The sequence below is a fragment of the Mchenga conophoros genome, linkage group LG12 (genome assembly GCF_057382185.1).
Source record: "Mchenga conophoros isolate Kocher_MC1m ecotype Shallow Benthic linkage group LG12, M_conophoros_male_GT1.1, whole genome shotgun sequence".
Lineage (NCBI taxonomy): Eukaryota > Metazoa > Chordata > Actinopteri > Cichliformes > Cichlidae > Mchenga > Mchenga conophoros.
In genome coordinates this window covers 13,043,544-13,063,722 of record NC_140537.1, presented here as the reverse complement: position 1 = coordinate 13,063,722, position 20,179 = coordinate 13,043,544, and the positions used below count along the sequence as shown (strand labels likewise).

The window sequence follows — 20,179 nt, the reverse complement described above, 5'->3', positions numbered from 1 at the left end:
CCAGTGATCAGTGGTTCTTTTGGCTTTCAAAAGGATTACAGGGGGTTTCATTTCCACTTATTAGGAAAACCATTTTAGCAAATTCACGATACAGTGTTGAAGGGTTGGAGGTAGAAGCCAAATCTGAGTCTTTCAAGGCATGAATGAGTTCATGCTGTCAGTCAATAAATTAAGCAGTGATTAATGAACAGGAACTGTTAAATGAAGCAATGTCTAAATAAATAAAGTGGATAAAAGCAGCTTACCCACGCAGGCCCCATTCTCTGCTTTGGTCATTCCAGCTGGGCAGCTGTCGAAACACTGGTATCCTCCTTCTGTGTTACGGCACTGCTGGTGAGCCGGGCATACGTTCCTCGTGCATTCATTGATGTCTGCAAAAGTTAAACCGTCACATCGGAGCTGTTAGTAAATATTCTGCAGGGCCCGCATTACTGTGGATGCTGTATCAATGGAAAATACATCCAAGGGGAATAAACAGGCTTTTCAACATTATAAGTATAAGAAGCAGCGTTACAACAAAGAACACAAACTGAACACAAACTTCCTTATATTTTGTGCTAAGTTTGTATATAAAAAAATGCAGTTGGGTGTAGTCTTATCTTTTGAAATCTTCTGTAGCATAACTTAATAAGAATTCAAACAAGTTAAGGCAGGCAGGTAGTTTTTGTTCTTTTTATCTCAACTGACCAATGCAGTGACGTCCTGACAGCTGGTATCCAGGGTGGCAAACACAGCGGTAGGAACCCAGAGTATTGAGGCACTGGTGCTGGCACGGGGAGACAGCGGACTCTTGGCACTCATCTACATCTAAAAGACCAATTCGACACATACAGCAGGGCTTTATCGCTGATTAACACTTAAGTGATTGGCAAGAAATGAGATTTTTTATTATTGTTGCAGGTGCAAATATAATAAAATATTACACGAACAGGAAAATAATGAGACGTTTATGCCTCCATATGAAATGCTGGACATTTTAACAGTGATTAACAGCTGCTTGCCTTCACAGCTGGTTCCTGTGATGCTGGCCTTAAATCCTGGTCCACACTTGGCCTGGCAGCGATACGTTCCCACTGTGTTGACACACTGCTGGTTGTAGTGGCACATGTGTGAGCCTTGGGAACATTCATCGATATCTGCATGAGGGAAACAGTTAGTGAGATCATTTTAGATTTACTTAAGTAGGACATTATCTCTGTGCACTGTGTATTGTAATATTGGATATTGCAAAAAAATCACCCAGCAGGTTTTCTTTGTCTTACCTTGGCATACATTGGTGTCTGCAGAAATGGTGAAGCCAGACGGACAGGTACAGGAAAAGCCTCCCATAATGTTGTTACACGAATGAGAGCAGGGAGACTGGAGCGCACACTCATCTTCATCTAATAAGAATGCATTTGATGATAATAATAAAATAGAACAGTCACAAATGTTCAAATAAATGGTGTTAAAAATGATTGAGGTATTAAAAAATAAGCACAGCATACCAGCACAGTAGGAGGTGGTGTCAAGAGTGAAACCTTTAGGGCATGCGTCTTCATAACCATCTGCAAACACAGAGTACATGCAATGTTAGGCTTTCCAACAGATCCTGGATTTCATGTAAAATCGAGTTTAAATTGCTGGAATTTTTTAATATTTTTGCAGACCTGGTACGTGTAGGCTGGCAGTAACATGGAAGTCCAAAGTGAGCGTAAACATGTTGTAGGCACTATTCATCCCAGAAACCTTGAGCAGTTGAAGCACAGGACCCTGGCGCTCTTCCTGGCCCTCGTAAATAATTGTGTGATTACAACGCAGCACCATGGGGCTTCCTCCTCTCTGGTGGGTTTGCGTTGACCACGAGTACAGCTGCCCTTGGCCCGTCTGCACATATGACTCATCGAACTCCTACGGGGCAGGAGTGAAATCGGGTCACACAAACTAAAGAGGATCGGAGGTGTGAAACTAAAGTGTCATGTCTTTAAGTCAGGATTTGATCTGAATGATCTTTAAATACACATTGCGATGAAAGCTGTGAACACACCTGAAGGCTCATGTGAGATGATGATAATGAAGGAGGAACAAATCCGTTAATTACTATGTCAATTAGCAAAACACCCTCCGAATCCAGACCTCTGGCAACATGAGTCAAACGTAGGATTTCCCCTGTTAGAAGAGATTAAAAAACCAAAAAACATAACACTGTAAATCCACTTAAAACCACAAGGGAGCGTGCTGTAACTGCTTAGAAGCACAAGCCTCCATGTTCAATGTATGTGACTGCTAGTAAGTGCTGCCATCTACTGACTGTTTTACAAAAGAGCGCATAATGGACATGGAAAAACTCAACATTTGTTGTTGTTCCTGTAAAATCACACCACAGTTTAGAAGAAACTAAACAGAAATAAAAAGAGTTGAACAAAACTTATCTTAAGCCGAGTACTTTCATCGATTAAATATGCAGTGCATGACCTTAAATAAATGAATCAAAAGCTTTAAATATTAACTGGCATATGCACGGAAAACAAAGCAAAAATGTGTAGTAGGCAAAGCTCACCAGTCTCGAACTCCAGCTGAGACTCCTGTCTGAACTGGCCCTGAGTGAAAGCGTAGCCATTTCTGGCTGCTCCATTCTGCAGCACGGTGGTCCAGTAGATGGGTGCAAACACAGACACCAGCACCCGCAGCAAGGGACCTACAACAAGACAGCATTAGCTCTGTGCCTCTGCTGCTCTGCTACACATCAACATGTGATTTGAACAAGATTGGGAATGCATCCCCAAGAATTCAACTCTTTCTAGTAAAATTCAGCGTGACCACTGTTTAATGAAGTGGTAACTGTTAGGTATGAGGCTGAGGTCAACAGCAACCAATGGTACACAATGGTACATGCCATCACTCACCCACAGTGGGAGGAATATTGTCAAGGCGTGCCTGCACAGTGCTGCTCCCCTCGTCATCATTGTCTGTAATGTTGGCCTCCAGGTAGGACACACCAAACTCTCTGTCATTGACCATTCCTATCAGGCTGCCTCTAGTCCTGCGTGGAACCTCACCTGGCAGCACCAAAATACGTTTAAATAAGCTACATTAACTGAAATTCATTAATATCAGGTTGTCCTAAACGCTCCCTGAAAGTGTTTAAAGTTACTGACATGGACTGGAAAGAAAGAGCATACTTCTGTGTTAGACACCACTCCTCATTTAATTATTACTTATTATTAATCTCTGGCTTTCTTCCATATTGCGTCTCTTGTCCTGTCTTCCTCCCTTCACCCCCAACTGGTCACAACAGATGACTGCCCCTCCTTGAGCCTGGTTGTGCCGGAGGTTTCTTCCTGTTAAAAGGGAGTTTTTCCTTCCCACTGTCACCAAGCGCTTGGTTTTCTCTGTATTATTTTTAGTTCTTATGGTACTGAGCTAACTTGAGGGGACTGCTGTTGTGATTTGGCAGTGTATATATAAAATTGAATTGAAGGGTTGAATAATGAAATATTTTGTAGTTATTGGCAACGGCCAAGATTGCAAATACTGAGATAATATATTTTAATTTTCAAATTTCCTCATGCATTACACAGACATATTTTTTTGGAGGCATCAAAATGAATCGAAATGAATAACAAAGCCACTGGTACCTGGACACAAGCCGACCTGACATTTTCTAGAGTCGATACTGGGGCCGCTGCATGATCGGCCTCCATTAGCTGGTTCTGGGTTGTTGCATAGTCTGATTCGCTCTTGGAAGCCTTGGCCACAGGTGCTACTGCATGGTCCCCACTCCTGCCAGCTAGAGTAGCCTCCATTGACTAAGAGAGGAAGAGAAGAAAAGAATTTTCAACAGTGGGTCCTCAGGAAGTTCATTTGCACAGGTTATGTTGTGCAAACTTGCTGTTGTGCAAAGGAAAGGAGCACTTGCAACACATGAAAGCAACAGACATGAATAAGTGAACACGGGGGGAAACTAACATTTTAAAGTCGTTCTTAAAAGTGGATTGGAGGCAGTTTGGGAAGTACATTATGGTACAAACTTGTTTGAATTTTTTATTTCATAACCCGTTAAATAAATCATATAGACAGAACTCACTCTGAACCTTGAGCGTAATGGTCCTCTCAGCTGTTCCAGCCTCACTTTCAGCCACACACTGATACTCCCCTTCATCTGCAGCCTGTAGATCAACCAGGTTTAGCTGATTATCGAATTATCTAAGGAACAGTTATCCTTTAATAGGACTACAAACCTTCCAGACAAACATATCTCTGAATTGGGTACAGTTTTACAGTTTAGGGAAATTACCATACAAGCAAAAAAATCTGACATTTTCAATGGGGCAGTTGACTTTATTCCATTGAATTGTTTGTCATAATTAATATTACAGGGACAGAGAGAGGAAATTTCATAATAAGAGCACTCTGCTGGAAGGACAGTCATCTGTCTGTGAGAAAGTCTCAGCTGCAGGCTGTGCAATTACAGCAGCAGTTAGAGACCATAATAAGGTTAGAGGCTACGGAAAGAGGGGCAGAGTCTGGGAACATACAGCATTCTGTTTGTTTCTTCCCTCTGAGCCTAATGCTGTTAGCCTCTCTGGCTGAACTGAATCTGATTTAGATGGGAGCAGGACACTACAGGACAGTCACACGCTGTTCCTCTACCCAAGGGTATTGTAGATGAAGCTCAGATGGGATGAATAAAGCGCCGCTGTTCTACTCAGATTGCGTGATAGAGCCTTCTTGCGCAAACTACATCGGAAAATGTTTCATGCCAGAGTGAGCTAGGCTTGACAGAACTTGTTTAGAAGCAGGATTACTGCTCAAAAGAACAGAAATAGGAGGAGAAAAGAAAATGTTATATTTACAGTGGTGCTGTAAATGACCAGAGATCCGTTGTGGAGGGTTTGCATTCGGAGGAAGCGAGGTAGCGGTTTTCCATTTCTGAGCCAGCGGAGGACAGGGCTGGGGTCTCCGTGGACGGGACAGTCAAGCACAGCAGAGCCACCCTGAATGACTGTCTGAGACGTGTGGGCTTCACCCTTCAACACCGGAGGCTCTGGAAACACATAGCATGTGTATTTTCAGATAGAATGTGTCATAATGTAAATATCTATAGAAAGTTCAGTGAGCGGGAATCCTCGAGGATAAATCTCACCTCTGATACGGACGAACGAGAGCGCTCTAATGGAACCCACGCTGTTTGCTGCTATGCACACGTAGGTCCCAGCATCACTCCGAGTCACATTCTCAATGATGATGGAGCTTCTGCCTGCCTCATCTACAGTGGCACCTGCAACAGTTTTGCAGTTTTACACCACAGTTTTATTTTAAATTAGGCTTCTTTTTTTTTAAACTGAATGCATTACACATAATAACAAATACAGTAATCTGTGTGGCAATTATGAGCTGTTTAACTGAAGAATAAAAGGAAAACACTACCTGCATAGGGACTGTTGTTGACAGTCCAGGAGATAGTAGGAGAAGGCGTTCCCTGAGCATGGCACGATAAGGCAAGAGTCTGCCCTTTGTTTAGCATTGCATCGCCTGGCAGCTCCTTGAATGCAGGCCTCATATTGATGGTCAGTCGGATGTCTTGCCTCGCAGAGCCTGCTGCATTGGTGGCTACGCATGTAAACACACCAGCGTCTCCTGACTGTTGAAGGAAAGAAGCAGCAGCTGAGTGTTGCACATGGAACTACAGAGAGATGCAGTTCATAATAAAGTGCAGAGAAAGCATGACATAGAGGCTAACCTCAGCCCTCTCTATGATCAGCTCTCCTGACCGTAAGACGGTGAATTTGCCAGGGAGGTTGGGCACCACGCTGCCGTCCTTCTCCCATGACACTTTAGGCTCTGGTGAACCCTGAGCAGCGCAGGGCAGCAGAGCCTGAAATCCTTGGATAACTGACAGTTGCGTCTGTGTAGGAGCAATCACGGGTGGGACTGAAAAGAGACACCACTATTAACACAAACATGTTACGACACAGCGCAGCTTGTAAAGTGCTTCACTCACCTTGAATGAGCAGCCTCATATCATGGCTGGCTCTGCCGGCGGGGTTTTTAGCAGTACACGTGTAAAGACCCGCGTCGCTGCGCTGGGTAGAAATAATTGCCAGAGTTCCATTGGAGAAGACGCGCACATGAGCGCCATCAAGCACAGGCCTCCTCTCTTTGTGCCAGGTGACTTCAGGCAGAGGCTGCCCATCAGCTATGCACTCCAGGCTGACTGGCTGGCCTAGCACAGCCATATACTCGACATGAGGCACGCTCAACACTGGTGGAACTGCGGAAACATAAGATGAGCAGATATTTATTTGCAAATTTCCTAAAATGTATGTAATGTTTCATAAGATTACGAAACATTACATAATGTTATTCCCATGGTGAGATAAAAAAAATCGGCATTACCTTGAAGGACTAATTTTGTCCGGCCCACAGCTACACCAGCTTCATTCTTTGCCAGGCACTGATAGGTCCCTGCATCACCAAGCGTCACACGGGAAAACTTCAGAGCTCCGTTCGGGAGCACAGCCAGCCTGTGACCTAGACACACAGTCACATGAAAATTACTGGTCCACATGAGACAGGTCAAATTAAAGCCCACAGCATGATGACATTGCTGTCTTATCTGTAAAACGTTAAAACAAAACAAAGAAAAGATTCTTGTTGGAGTATGACTTAGTTGCTGTTAAATGTGTTGGATTCTAATATATGAAAACTGTGCATAATTACAGCAATGTTCATCTGTCTGTCTCTTCATAAATAAGGATTTGGCTCATATTTTTTGTACCGTTACCTGTTGCTATGGGAACTCCCTCTCTTTGCCAGGTGATGGATGGTCTGGGGAAGCCCTGAACCTCACAGGGGAGAAGAGTCCCGTGATTCAGCACTACTTGTACCTCTTCTGCCATTGGTCTGATCTCTGGCAGCTCTGTGTGTGGAAGACAGAACACAGTGTCATATGGTTTCATACATTTTAACATAAACATAATAAGATAACATATGTCCTTGGAGGCCTACCATGCACTGAGAGAGAGATGTGTTTGTGAGCCACTCCAGCTGGGTTTCTGGCTGAGCATGTATATTTGCCAATATGACTGGGCAAAGCAGCAGTTATCTCCAACTCTCCTGCATTAAAGTGAGTACAAAGAACATGTGTTTACAGAGGACCGTGATGTATGAAAATGTAAGGAAACAGCAACTGGTGTGCTGCTTTACCAGTGGGAAGGATGCGGTAGCTTCCTCCTCTGGAGCTCAGTTTGGCTCCACCCTTCGTCCAGGTGACAGTGGGCATTGGGCGTCCTTGTATGTGACAAGGCAACACGACAGGAGACATTTTCACAGCTTTAACTGCTGTAACATCATCTTCAATAGATGGAGGGACTACGGGAGAGAACAGCAAATTTGTGGGCTGAATTATCTGAAACAGCATTCTACAGCCAGCTGATTTTCACAACACTTTAAATCAATACCTTGCAGGATGACCTCGATGACTCTGCGCTCCTCTCCAACATCATTGACTGCAGTGCACTCAAAATAACCTTCATCCTCATTGGCTGGGGACAAAAGAACCAGAGACCCTGAGGACAGTAACCTGAACAGATAAGCAGAACTGCATCAGCTTTGAAGTTTTTATAGCTGTACGAGTTGTACTGCATACCAATTGTGTATTTGAAGCGTACAGGCATAGCTTTGTCTATACCTGTATGCACCAGGCTGCTGGCTGATATCCAGGGGAGTGCCATTCCTCTTCCAGGATACTTTAGGAGAAGGTATACCTGCAGCCTCACAGCTAAGCAGGGCTCTGATACCAGTGGTTACTGTCACGTTGAATGGACCCGGACTGATTGAGGGACCCACTAAAAGGACACAGAAGACCTTCAGCTAAGCTGTTATAACAATAAAAAATTGTGCTAAAAACTGAATCTGCTGGCATCCCCAAAATCTTCATAAGCTAAGTACTGCTTATACTGTCTTTACCAAACACACGAAGATCCACTCCTCGGTGATCTGAGCCAGCCTGGTTGGACGCGGTGCAGTAGTAGCGACCAGCGTTATTCAGCTGAGCTGCATGTACGCGCAACGAGCCCTCGGATAATATGGTGTATCTGAAATGCACGAAAGATGAATGAGTTGGGGATACACCGCGTCTGTGTTCGACAGATACAGTCGAGTGTGACGTATACAATTACAGACACCTGTGAGAAATCTCAGGACGTACTTATTGTTATCTTGACGCACGGGGAAGCCGTCTTTCCTCCACATGACCACAGGTGAGGAGTCGCCTTTGACTTCACAGGGTAAAACTGCATCCTGGCCAATATGTACAGTCACCACTGAGCTGCTCTCCTTTATTACAGGTGGTACTGGAAGTAAAGAGACAGAATCTTGTTGTGTTTAGCATATAAAACTCTTTTTTTCTCCCCAGACATGAATGTTGAACGACACACCAAACACTTATTTCCCTTAAAACCACCCTAAACGCACAAACAGTGGTTTCCCTTGAAACTTGCTTGAGTAGGTGGCTCTTTTTAAGCCTCTCTTCAAATGATGATGTTACATGTTACCACATGTTACTTCTAATTCTTTACTCAGCCTCCTAAATAAACTTCTTGAACTTTGCTCCAGCTACCCACCTACAGTCAACCTTTAATGGCAGCATTAAAAGTTGAAATACGACAGGGGAATTTCTCTTTCATCTCTATTAGTCCTCACACATATAAATATTTAGGAATCTGGATCACATGCAAGTACAAAGTTACTTACCACCTTTCTAAATTAATACAACACAGAGATTTGATTGGTTTCTCACAAAGTGATTGCCCATGTCGCCCAAACTTTGTGCAAACAGTTGCAGTCTGTTGCAGACAGGTTGCCAACAGTCTGACTGAGTCTTTGTTAATGAGCAAAACTCAAGGGGACTCAACTCAACGGACTGCCAGTTGGTTGTATTTTAGTTTTATTCCTATACAGCAGGAATGCTGCTGAGGTCAAATATGTCATCTTTATCCCAGAGTTATCCCAGTTGATGTATTATCAGCTATAATAGTAAATATAACAGTATAGTAGAATAAAATAGAATAATAGTAGACTAACTCCATCTTATAGAAACATTTATGGCAGGTTTCAGTAGCAGTGTTGGTATATTTGACAACCTCATTATCCAGCAGGAAAAATGACTTGAGATAACTTTATCTTATTGGATAAAAAGTGTAACTTTGATAACATGATTAGCAGATGAAAAAGGGGATAAATCACAATATATGTGCAATATTCAGCACTCAGCACATCACACTAGTATTGCATTGTGAAGAACTGTGATAATATCATACTGTGGGGTGTCTGATCATTTCCACCTCGAACAATTAATTAGGCTTCTGTTCTATTGTACTGCAGAGCCTCAGCTACAACTAGCTACTCTTTGCATGTATCTATGACCTTCTTATGTAAGTTCAAAATAAGTCATGACAATGTATTAAAGTGACAGCTCTTTTAGCTCTTTTAAACATTTGTTTGTTTTTTCTAACAGGCATTTCAGAAACTAGTGGCTCCGTGGTGTAGTGGTTAACACATTTGCCTTACATGTAGGTCCCCGGTTTGACACCAGGAGGCGACAGAAACCCAGCCTCAGGGGCTCACGAGGTATCGTACTTGCATTTGTCTTATTCCAAGACTGGATCAATTAGAGCAGGGGTCCCCAATCCCAGTCCACAAGGGCCGTTGTCCCTGCAGGTTTTAGATCTCACCCTGGGTCAACACACCTGAATCACATGATTAGTTCAATACCAGGCCTCTGAAGAACTTCAAGACATGTTGAGAAGGTAATGTATCCATTTAAATCAGCTGTGATGGATCAAGGACACATCTAAAACCTGCAGGGACACCAGCCCTCGTGGACTGGGATTGGGGACCCCTGAATTAGAGGGTTACACCACAAAGGTCATCCACTGTTTGGGGGTTTTTTCCATCTGTGGCAAGTCAAAGCATCCAGATGTATTCACTGTGGCAACCCCTTGATAAATAGCAGCTCAGTGTGCCATTCATTCATAGCTCACTAACACTTTTACTGCAAAACATTTTTAGAAGCAGCTCCATTGTCTGCAGTGTTTGGCATGACTCCAAAGAATGGAGTATACTTTGGTCTTTCACTCTCTCCTTGATAACTTGGACTGGTTACTAACTGCAGTAACTGGCAACTTGCTGAGTTAAATATTTGGTTGTCATGTGTTTATGTCTACGGTTCAAAAGTTCAACAGTTTAAAAACAAGATATGACAAGTATGCTTACAGAGAATTTCCACAGTGAAGAAGAGACTGCTGCTTCCAGCTATGTTGGTAACCACACAGCTATACTGGCCGCTATCCTCAGACCTGACTTCCTGTATCTCCAGGTACTGACCCCCTGCCAGCTGCTGGATACGACCACCCAGCTGATACAACAGAAGGAAAGGAAAGATAGAATACGCAAGTCAAAGAGGAGATCAATACTTTTAATAGTGGATGACTTATTTGAGTTCACATTCTGCACCTGCAGTTTGGTTTCACCCTTGTACCACTCTATGTGTGGAGGAGGGTCGCTGTCAGCCAGGCACTCCAGAGTGAGGTGACCGTTAACCGGCACTGTCAATGTCCTCACATCACCGGAGCCAAGGAGCGTTGGTGGTACTGCAACACAACCACTGACCATTAAGATTTATGTGATCCACAATAACAGCAACAAAAGGAAAGTAAAAAAAAAAAAGTGCTGTGAGCCTGAAGTGCTCCTTCAGGAAGAGCTTGGTAAAGTTATGAGGCCGTGTGGAACAGATGAAGTCAGAATGTAGATCGGGGACAGGTATAAAAAGCATGTGTTTTCACTTAAAAAAAGACATTACTAAAAAAAGTGCTATAAAAATGTGTGCCACACAGTTTTGAATCTTCTAGAAGAGTCTTAATTATAGGAATGGGGAAAAGAAACACCATGAATTTGGGAAAACACTGATCTAAGCAGTCTGGCAGGTCTTAACTGCATTGTGTATGATTATATTTATAGAAGCATCATTTTACTCAAATATTAACAAGTGGAATAAATGGTGAGTAGTGCACACTCATAAATTAAAGTCAGGCCATCAATAAAAACCCAAGAAAATGCACCCTGCGCTGCATGCATGTCATATTGCGTGCAAAACAGCGAGACCGATATACAAGCAGCGCAAGTCTGTTTTTCACTTGTGTAAAAATCCAGACTTTTATTCCTGATCGCACACAGAGCTTTATTCATGCAGTACCAGGTGCAAAGAGAGGAGGAAGTTAAGGGAAAAGGGGGGCATGACATATTTCTTCCATGCTGAATAATATCCAAGAACAGCTTGTGTCACCTTGGACCCGGACCCAGTGGTTTTTTCCATCCTCTCCGGCTAGGCTGCTGGCCAAGCAGGTGTACAGACCTGCATCCTCGACCTTTAAAGAGACAATATCAATCAGCTTGAGTGGTTCTTGCATGACAATGCTTTATTTGAAAATTTACACTCAACTAAAGTGACGACTAAGGTTTAAAAAGAGTGGGTATGTTTTTCTGTTTGTTTTTTAACAGGAGTGATTGCTTAGAAAAAGTCTTAGCGACATACATTGTCTTAAATAAAGTTTTACACCTTAAATTGCCAATCTCAGGAGAACATGTGCTCGCACAGTCAGTAATTTATACCTGAACTTTGCTAATCCTGATAAAGTTTCCGTCCTGCTGAACGATATCAGATCTCTCCACGGGCCGACCATCCTTGAGCCAGCTGAGGGTAGGAGGTGGGACTCCCACAGCAGAGCACTCCAGCTCAAGTGGACTGTTAACTGCTATGGTCAGCTCTTCTGGTGAGTCGGAGCTGACTATCTTTGGAGGCTCTGCATTAGAAAGCAAAATGTGTTAGCTTATGTTCTTTTTCTTTATTAGAGATATAAATAAATAAAAAGAGGGTGATCGTACCAAGCACGGTGAGGTTGAAGCTCTTGGTACTGCTTCCAGCCTGGTTACTAGCCACGCAGCTGTAAAAGCCCGCATCTGAGGGGGCCACGTCAGGAAGCTGCAGTCTTGTCTCCTGTCCATCCAGCAGCAGGTTGCGGTGAAGGGACAGCGGCTGTCCATCTTTCATCCACGTTAGCGTCGGAGGGGGGACGCCACGTGCTTCACAGGATAAAGTCACCAAGGATCCCTGGATTACTGAAACTGGCTCCACCGGTTCGACATGATTCACACCGGGGGGCACTGCAGACCATAAACACAGAGTGTGAAACCCCACCGACCCAGCATGTTCTGTTTTCATGTTATCTACTGTTGGGATTGTACCTTGGACTTGGACATTATAGCTGAGCTCTGCAAGACCAGCTTGACTGCGTGCCACACACGTGTAAACTCCAGAATCAGACAGCTGCACAGGAGAAATCCTTTTTTTTTTAATGAAGAAAGAGAACATTTAGAATGACCTCATCCACCAACCTGTAATCTTTTTACAACACAGTCTGTAATCATCTTAACTGACCTCAGCAAAGAGTCACCGGAGAGGAGGCGAGCGCGGTGACTGAGGAGCAGCGGATGCCCATTCTTCAGCCAGCTGATCTGAGGCGGGGGGTTTCCTGCTGCCTGACACTCTAGCGTCACAGCGCTGTCCTGCGTGACCTGCACCTCTTTGGGGATGGTGGTCTCACCAGAAATAGATGGCGGTACTGCCACAGATGAAATAGACTGTGAAGAAATCGCTCAGAAACTTAACGCAGATAAACAAAGCTAAGGGGTGAAAAACCAACCTAGAGTAAAGACGGTGTAGATTTTGCTCTCCTGGCCGGCCGAATTCACAGCCAGGCAGGTGTACGTCCCAGAATCCTCAGGACTCAGGCGCAGCAAAGTCAGTGTGCTGCCATCAGATGTCACGCTGCCAGAGAACAAGCACGCTTTGTTTTCACATCCATTTTTCTCTATTATTTGTCCACATCTGAACCTCGGTGTAATTCTTTCATTATCACCCACATCCCACAGTTTTCTCACAGTCGCATGCAGATACATAAACACAGTCGCTTACTGTCTGATGACCACATAAGCTGGCGAACAGCTGTGAAGCAGCTGCTTTTACAGTTTTTCATGATCTAACTGGGCAAGACACTATAAACCATTTGTTCGTCGTGCACATCATTCTCTGTGTTTCTGATTAACGGTGACACTTTCCCAAACCCTTAATGAAGGCTGTTCATCGATTAAAATATTTACCATTGTTATGATTACTTCACACTTGACAGAGCGGGGCCTGAGAATGACTTACGCAATGTGACGGGCATCCGATCCCTCCAGAGTCACTCCATCTTTCAGCCAGCTGAGGCGAGGTGTGGGGATTCCATTTGCTCTGCACTCCAGGGTCAGCTCCTCTCCTCTGGGTGCACTCACTTCAGATGGGAGGTCAGAGTCCAGGATGGTTGGGGAGACTGAGTAGGGCAGAGATTACTGTTAAACACCTTTTGAAATCATTTCTCTCATAACACATGCTTTAAGAAACCTCGTTACCCTGCACGGTGACTGTGTACTCTTTTCGTGTTTCTCCCTCGCTGTTCTTGGCCACACACGTGTATGTTCCGGCATGAGACAGGCTGAGAGGCCCCAGCTCCAGCCTGGTGCCTCGAACAGACCACTGCCACTGCAGGCTGCTTTCTGGAAACCACACAGATCCACTTAATCTAGCTGTGACACCCTTTGGCAAGTCTGCATTTCTCCACATTTCCATGTCACTCCCTCCCACTTACCAATAGGAGTTCCATCTTTAAGCCAAGAGATGCTGGGAACGGGTACGCCTGTGGCCTCACACAGCAGAGCCACGTGGGAGCCCAGGCTATAATTTAGAGACTCTCGAAGAGGTCCATCCAGGACAGGTGGAACTGTCAATATATATTTATGAGAATTTAGTCCATTAAAGACATTTGTCTATAGCGATTTTGTTCCAAAATGCTACAGAGTGATTTTTACCATGAACCGTCAGCCTAAAGGTTCTGTCCGCCTGTCCAGCCACATTGGACACTTTGCAAGTGTACGTGCCACTATCTCCCATCTAGTAACCACAAAGGAAAAAATTGTGAGTTGTGTTTTCTTTACAAGTTATAATCCAAAGGGATTCATGATTTTTTTTTTTTTTTTTGGAACACCGGCTTCAAATGCTTTCAGATGGGTGATCTCAGCTCCAGCCTGTTAGAATTAGTCAGAATTATCTCAGGGGTTTTAAATGCACCAGATAAAGGAACAGTGAGTGCAGTGAAAATATGTATACATTACACATCAGCACGCTGTTGAAAACCCCTTAAAATCCTTTTTTATGTTTTGTTTGCAGTCATAAAAAATGTCTGATGAGTCTGACCTGGACTCCTATTATCTCCAGCTGGTACTGATCCATCTTTAGTCCGTTCCCTGCAGCCAACTGGAGCCCATTCTTGTACCACGTGACTTCAGGCTCGGGGAAGCCGTGGGCTTCGCATCGCAAGGTGACTGAGGAGCCAACCTGAGGGGTCACCGAATCTGACTCAGCATCGTGCCGGGGCTTCAGGGTGGGCACGACTGTTGGTTTGCACATTTAGAGAGGACATGATCTCAGTTTGATTCATTCAGAATTCGAATGAGTCACTCCTGAACTCTTCTCAGTCACAGCTGGCTTGAGATAAACAGATTTTTTTTGCCAGGCAGTGTTTTGGGATTTGATCATCTGTATATGTGGCTGAATTGTGCAGATGGGTCACAGTGTGTTTGCTCACCATAAACACTGAGGAGAATACTCTTCTGGTCCTGCCCTGCTGAGTTGGTGGCTGTGCAAACATATTGCCCTGCATCTTCTAGTCTGGCCCGGGGCAACTGTAGCATCTGGCCACCTATTACATATATATAGGCAATATATCAAATAATGATATGAAATATCAGTGCAAGAATTAGATTCTACCCAATATAATGCTTCTGATTGAAGGATTTGGGTATTGAAGATGGCCCAGAGGCTAACCTGGCAGAATGTGAATGCTGGTGCTGAAATGGAGGACTTGTCCATCTTTGGTCCAGGTAATCTCTGGAGGAGGGTATGCTTGGACGTCACACAGCAAAGACACCATGTGGCCCTCAGTCACACTAACCTCCTCCTCTTTAGGGCCTGTTATTCTAGGAGGGACTGCAAAAAGAGAAGAGAGTTGCATATCACAGTAAAGACTTTTTTGGGTTTTTTTTTGGGGGGGGGGGGGGGGGGGGTTTACCTTGCACTGTCAGACTGAAGAGCTTCTCAATTGTTCCGACCTTGTTCTCCGCTACACACGAATACCCAGCCATGTCTGAAACCTGGACACTGAGAAGCTGTAAGTTAGGACACAAGCGTTATTCTTCACTATAGAACGTTACGGTTGGATCTGTCTATTTGCTGGCAACGGTGCACAAAGGTCAGAGATAACTAACTTGAAGCTGAGTCCCATCCTCACTGATGTGGTGCTGTGAGTCCATGTGCACCGGCTGCCCTTCTCTCAGCCAGGAGACGACTGGAGCTGGATGTCCAATCACGTCACAGTGTAGAACCACGGTGCTGTTAACCACTGCTCCTATCTCCTCCATAAACTCCTTTGATGCTCCAGTAATAACAGGAGGGACTATGGAAGTTAAACACAACTGAAATTATTAAGTTACATCTCTATAATCACAGATTTTATTATGCAAACATTTTAATTACATCTAACTTAGGTATATGTACTCACTTACCTAGAATCTCCAGATCAAAGTGCATGCGATCCTCCCCTGCCTCATTAACAGCCTGACACGTATACCTTCCAGCATCCTCCTTCTGCACTCGGGCAATTTGTAGCACTTGTCCCCCTGTCATACATTAAAAATGACTCCTCAGTTACATATAACAACTGCACTAGTGGTTTTACATGAGGTTTTACAGAGTTTTCCCTGACCTGGAAGAAGCACCACTCCATCTGCAGAGGTTAACTTTTTGCCGTCTTTATACCAGCTGAGCTTGGGAGGGGGAATGGCATTGCTCTCACAGGACAGGCTGATTTGATGGCCTAGCACAACTTCCCGCTTCTCCACCACGTTCTCATCATTAAGGTCGTCTTCGTGTCCCAAACCCCAGGATGCTTCCCTGTTATTCACCCGGTGGAAAATCGGAGGGACTAAAGAGACAGCGGCACATTAGAGCCAGATTGCTTTCTATACAAAGGTTTTAAAATGAAGTGTTTTTCTAGCTGCTATGCACTGAATTAACCGAACACACCTTGAATAGTTACACGAAAGTGTCTCTTGTCCTCTCCTGCAGAGTTGGTGACCACACAGGTGTACTGACCCTCATGGGACAGCATGGCATTCTCTATGTGAAGGAAGTGGCCGCTCTCTTTAATGCCAGCATGGATGTTTCCAGTCAGCAGCTAAAACACAAAGAAAATACACAGTTAATGTGAAGTATTGCTCGCAGGAATCTGTGGGTTGATGAATAAATAAAACAGACTGTCTCTGATACTTTGTTCAAAAGTGCTCTTTAAGCTCGATGGAGCCTCCTTAAGATTTGTTGCCTCTTTGAACTACTGTGTCAAGAAAATATTTAGCAGATCTTTAAATGTGGCTTTAAAACACCCAAGACATACAGAGCTTCCACCCACACTCAGAAAGAAAATCATATTTTACATCATCTTTAATCCAATTCCTGCTTCTCATATTGTAGGCCCTGCAGAATATTCATACACGTGCACTTGCATTCTGAACAGAATAAAGGACACAGTACATCAAAACACAGTAGGTCACGAAAAAAACAAAAAAAGAAATCGCACAGTGTTTTATGTCTTGAGGTTTAATCACTGGATTCTTCCTCTATGTCTATAATTAACTGGCTTACTCATCACACTAAATAAGGCGAGTGGAGGTGGGTTGTGCAAGAGGGTTGCTGTAATTCATACCAGTTGCCAATAGAGGCTGGCAGAGGTTAGAACTTGTTCCATTGAAAACACATTTTGATTTTAGGAAGCATAGCTTTTAACGGTGACACACACGGACCTGTCCGTCTTTGAACCACTGGACTTTGGGCTCGGGGAAACCTTTGGCGAGGCAGGACAGAGTTAAGCTCCCGTTGATCCGCACTTTCTGTTCCTGACCACCAAACGTTAGGGAGGTAGAGTCTCCTTCTATCTGCGGTGGGACTAAAGAGATGAAAACATTAAAAATCAAATCCCTCTTTTATTTTTCACCTTGTTAGAGATGCACATGTCTCTTACCCAGAACACTGAGTGAATAGTGCTTGATGGCAGTGCCAGCTGGATTTGTAGCCCTGCAAGTGTAGAGGCCGCTGCTGTCTCCCTGTGCCGAACCCAGCCGCAGGGCCAGCCCACCGCGGGTGTATGTCAGCTGGGGAGCGGATACGATGGGGTGATTGTCCTTGAGCCAGGTGATGCTGGGTGTGGGGAAGCCCTCGACGTTGCAGGGGAGGATTGCAGGGAAACCCAGCACCACTGACACCTCTGATGTCTCAGTAGTCCCCTTAATAGTGGGAGGGGCTGGAGTAAAAAACAGAGAACACGTTTATTTTTAACAGCCAAATCATTTTTTACTGGCACACAGTACAGAATAACCAGAGCAACAGGCGAATGCTTTGCTTTTGTGTAGGAAACCTTCTAAAAAAGAAATGCAGCGTGTGGTACTCTATCACTGCACCTGACAGAGAAATGTCCCCTTAAAGAGAATTCAATATGTGCACATCGACCACATGGCTAAATACAATGTTAACTTATGTTACTATAGAGGCTGGGCATTCACATGAATTATATATGATGCCTCGCAATTCTCTTTCTCAGAGTGTTGCCATAACAGCAGCAATTTAGGGAAAAATGTCAGAGTAATATCCTGAATCTATACAACTGTTTTGTTTTTTGCTTTGTTTTTTTCATAGGTGTTAAATCAATAACTGCTGTTAAATTCAGGTGAGTGTAGTTGGAGGTTTACATTTTGCTAAAAAAAATGTTCAAAACAACCTTGGACGTTGAGTCTAAATTGGCGCATCTGAGTTCCTGCGTCGTTACTGGCCAGACACCGGTAAAGACCCTGGTCTCTCGGCCTTACTGACTTCACCTTCAGCACCTGGCCATCTTCCAGAAACTCCACATGAGGGTCTCCATCGCGGGACAGAACCCTGGAGAAAGAACGGAAAGGATGATCGAATCAATTCAGTGAATCCTGCATCCTGTGTACGCTGCTGAATGTCACGTCGATAAAAAAGATTCTTACTCTCCGTCGCGGCTCCATTCCACTCTTGGCGCTGGTTTTCCACTAACCCGACACTGAAACTCCACCTCCTGGCCCAGTACCACAGTTAACTCCTGCATTCGAGACGTTCCTGAGATCACAGGTGGAGCTGGCGAAAAACACCACATGCTCAATGACTAGTTTGCATTAAGAATGAATGCTGAATGTGTATCTTATCACAGATCCCCAAACTGGTCTTTCTTGCTGCCTTATACCTTCCTCTTAAATATCCATGTGAAAGCAGGTTTATAATGAGCTCACCTTGCACCACTATGTTATATTGTCTTTGGGTCTCTCCAGCTGAGTTTTGAGCTGTGCAGACAAACTGTCCTGCATGTTCAGGCTGAACTCTGTAGATTCTGAGCAGCCTATTTCCATTCTCAAGATACACCCCAGGGTTGTCCACCTGCACACACAGAAATCAGCTTGAGTGCATCCACACTGTTTAAATGTTATTGAAATAATTGCCACTTGGTGGCATTGTACCGCTAGAGATCGACAAGATAGCATTTACAGTAAAAACATGTAACCTGGCTTTTAGATTTTTCTGTAAATGGGAATCCAGGATGACACACTCACAGCTTTGCCATCTTTAGTCCAGGTGATTGTTGGAGAGGGGATCCCAAAGGCGTCACATCCCAGCGTGAGAGGCTGCTTCAAGGTGACAGTGAGGTTCAGCGGTTGGCCATTATCTTGAATTTCAGGGGGAACTAAGACAGCACAGAAAGAAAGGTTTATGGACCATCGTTATGTGTAAAATATACTTTTAACAGCAGGAAAACAGCCATGAGATAAGTTCTCACCATTCACTTTTAGCCTGGTCTTTCTCTCCACAGAGCCTGCCTCATTAACTGCCACACACTTGAAGTCCCCACTGTGGCTGGCAGACGCTGCGCTAATTACAAGAGCTCCATCCCTCGCCACGGAAAAGTCGGGTTGTTCGGGGTGTATCTCCAGGCCATTCTTGAACCAGCGTACTTTGGGATTAGGCGAACCTGCAGGTGCAGCGACAAGAAAAGCGAGTGAGGATAAAATTAGCTTTATTGATCATATCGGACAGAAAGAAGAGTTACTTCCATCTCTCTTCTTCTGTGCAGGATAACTTAACGGGCAAGCAGCCCAGACTACAAAAAAGCCAGCTCTCTACATTTATCAGACAGCAGGACAGCAGGGAGTGGATGCCAAAATGGTTAGAGTCCTTGTCGCCTGCAGGCTTAAGATTTCAAGGTCAAAGTCACATAAAAAAAGTAAAACACTGCATAGAGGAGTGACGGAGGATGTAATACTTAAAATGCAGACATAAAGATTTATTGCTAAACACTGGGATGAGAGTGAGTAGAGAGAGTAAGAGCTGTAAGAAAGATAGTGGTTGAACAAGTGGTTCAAAGGCACTGGCGTGTTTCCTCAGGAGCCTTAAAAACACATGTGTTTGGTGGATTATTGGGTGGAAATAGAGCTAGAAATGCCCGACAGAAGAAAACTGGATCAGGGACAAGGTGGAGAATTTAAAAAGCTTTGTAACCCTCCAAAAATCTCCACAACAGATTCCCTAACAGACTAACAGAGCAGCACAGAGCCACACTCCCTCGATTTACAGAGGTGACACATATACAAACACCACTTGAAAAATCAACCGCAGCACCCTTCCTTCTCCATCCCCCAAAAAGCAGGAGAAGACGCAGCACAACCAAAGGTGACGTTACTGTCTGTTTCCTCTCAGAACACGTGTTTACAGTTAAGGAGCTCTGAAGCAAATTCATTATCTCATTGCTGCGGGAAATGCATACAGATGTTGTGTTTTAGATGTTAACAGATCTCATTAGCAGGCTCTGAATTTATTTACTGGGGCTGACGAAGTCTGAGATTATCTCTTCCATGTGTTTCTCCAATAATTACCTCTATCAAATGCAATGTGCTTGTTGGTGAATTAATAATTTCCTTCTGG

At 44.2% G+C, this 20,179-nt stretch overlaps 1 protein-coding gene across 1 annotated transcript in view; it reads right to left on the bottom strand.

Annotated features, from left to right (window-relative positions):
- Positions 1-20,179, bottom strand: part of hmcn2 (hemicentin 2) — a 46,594-nt gene that overhangs the window by 4,696 nt on the left and 21,719 nt on the right. Inside the window, exons 26-76 of the mRNA XM_085293789.1 lie at positions 19,038-19,229; positions 18,814-18,944; positions 18,496-18,640; positions 18,217-18,343; positions 17,964-18,121; positions 17,211-17,489; positions 16,993-17,135; positions 16,220-16,370; positions 15,900-16,118; positions 15,700-15,813; positions 15,403-15,590; positions 15,207-15,303; positions 14,963-15,124; positions 14,724-14,837; positions 14,333-14,529; positions 13,948-14,029; positions 13,728-13,859; positions 13,492-13,635; positions 13,253-13,412; positions 12,744-12,868; positions 12,479-12,662; positions 12,286-12,383; positions 11,926-12,204; positions 11,653-11,843; positions 11,327-11,408; positions 10,498-10,634; positions 10,258-10,399; positions 8,192-8,336; positions 7,951-8,078; positions 7,673-7,829; positions 7,443-7,564; positions 7,189-7,353; positions 6,991-7,098; positions 6,767-6,901; positions 6,379-6,513; positions 5,984-6,253; positions 5,723-5,913; positions 5,410-5,623; positions 5,126-5,260; positions 4,836-5,026; positions 4,067-4,148; positions 3,618-3,788; positions 2,886-3,038; positions 2,540-2,677; positions 2,027-2,148; positions 1,650-1,890; positions 1,488-1,547; positions 1,263-1,382; positions 1,002-1,136; positions 688-807; positions 246-371 (exon numbers count right to left, since the gene is read on the bottom strand). Of these exons, the coding sequence (XP_085149915.1) occupies positions 246-371; positions 688-807; positions 1,002-1,136; positions 1,263-1,382; positions 1,488-1,547; positions 1,650-1,890; positions 2,027-2,148; positions 2,540-2,677; positions 2,886-3,038; positions 3,618-3,788; positions 4,067-4,148; positions 4,836-5,026; positions 5,126-5,260; positions 5,410-5,623; positions 5,723-5,913; positions 5,984-6,253; positions 6,379-6,513; positions 6,767-6,901; positions 6,991-7,098; positions 7,189-7,353; positions 7,443-7,564; positions 7,673-7,829; positions 7,951-8,078; positions 8,192-8,336; positions 10,258-10,399; positions 10,498-10,634; positions 11,327-11,408; positions 11,653-11,843; positions 11,926-12,204; positions 12,286-12,383; positions 12,479-12,662; positions 12,744-12,868; positions 13,253-13,412; positions 13,492-13,635; positions 13,728-13,859; positions 13,948-14,029; positions 14,333-14,529; positions 14,724-14,837; positions 14,963-15,124; positions 15,207-15,303; positions 15,403-15,590; positions 15,700-15,813; positions 15,900-16,118; positions 16,220-16,370; positions 16,993-17,135; positions 17,211-17,489; positions 17,964-18,121; positions 18,217-18,343; positions 18,496-18,640; positions 18,814-18,944; positions 19,038-19,229 (7,737 nt within the window). The remainder of the gene's footprint in view (positions 1-245; positions 372-687; positions 808-1,001; positions 1,137-1,262; positions 1,383-1,487; positions 1,548-1,649; positions 1,891-2,026; positions 2,149-2,539; positions 2,678-2,885; positions 3,039-3,617; positions 3,789-4,066; positions 4,149-4,835; positions 5,027-5,125; positions 5,261-5,409; positions 5,624-5,722; positions 5,914-5,983; positions 6,254-6,378; positions 6,514-6,766; positions 6,902-6,990; positions 7,099-7,188; positions 7,354-7,442; positions 7,565-7,672; positions 7,830-7,950; positions 8,079-8,191; positions 8,337-10,257; positions 10,400-10,497; positions 10,635-11,326; positions 11,409-11,652; positions 11,844-11,925; positions 12,205-12,285; positions 12,384-12,478; positions 12,663-12,743; positions 12,869-13,252; positions 13,413-13,491; positions 13,636-13,727; positions 13,860-13,947; positions 14,030-14,332; positions 14,530-14,723; positions 14,838-14,962; positions 15,125-15,206; positions 15,304-15,402; positions 15,591-15,699; positions 15,814-15,899; positions 16,119-16,219; positions 16,371-16,992; positions 17,136-17,210; positions 17,490-17,963; positions 18,122-18,216; positions 18,344-18,495; positions 18,641-18,813; positions 18,945-19,037; positions 19,230-20,179) is intronic.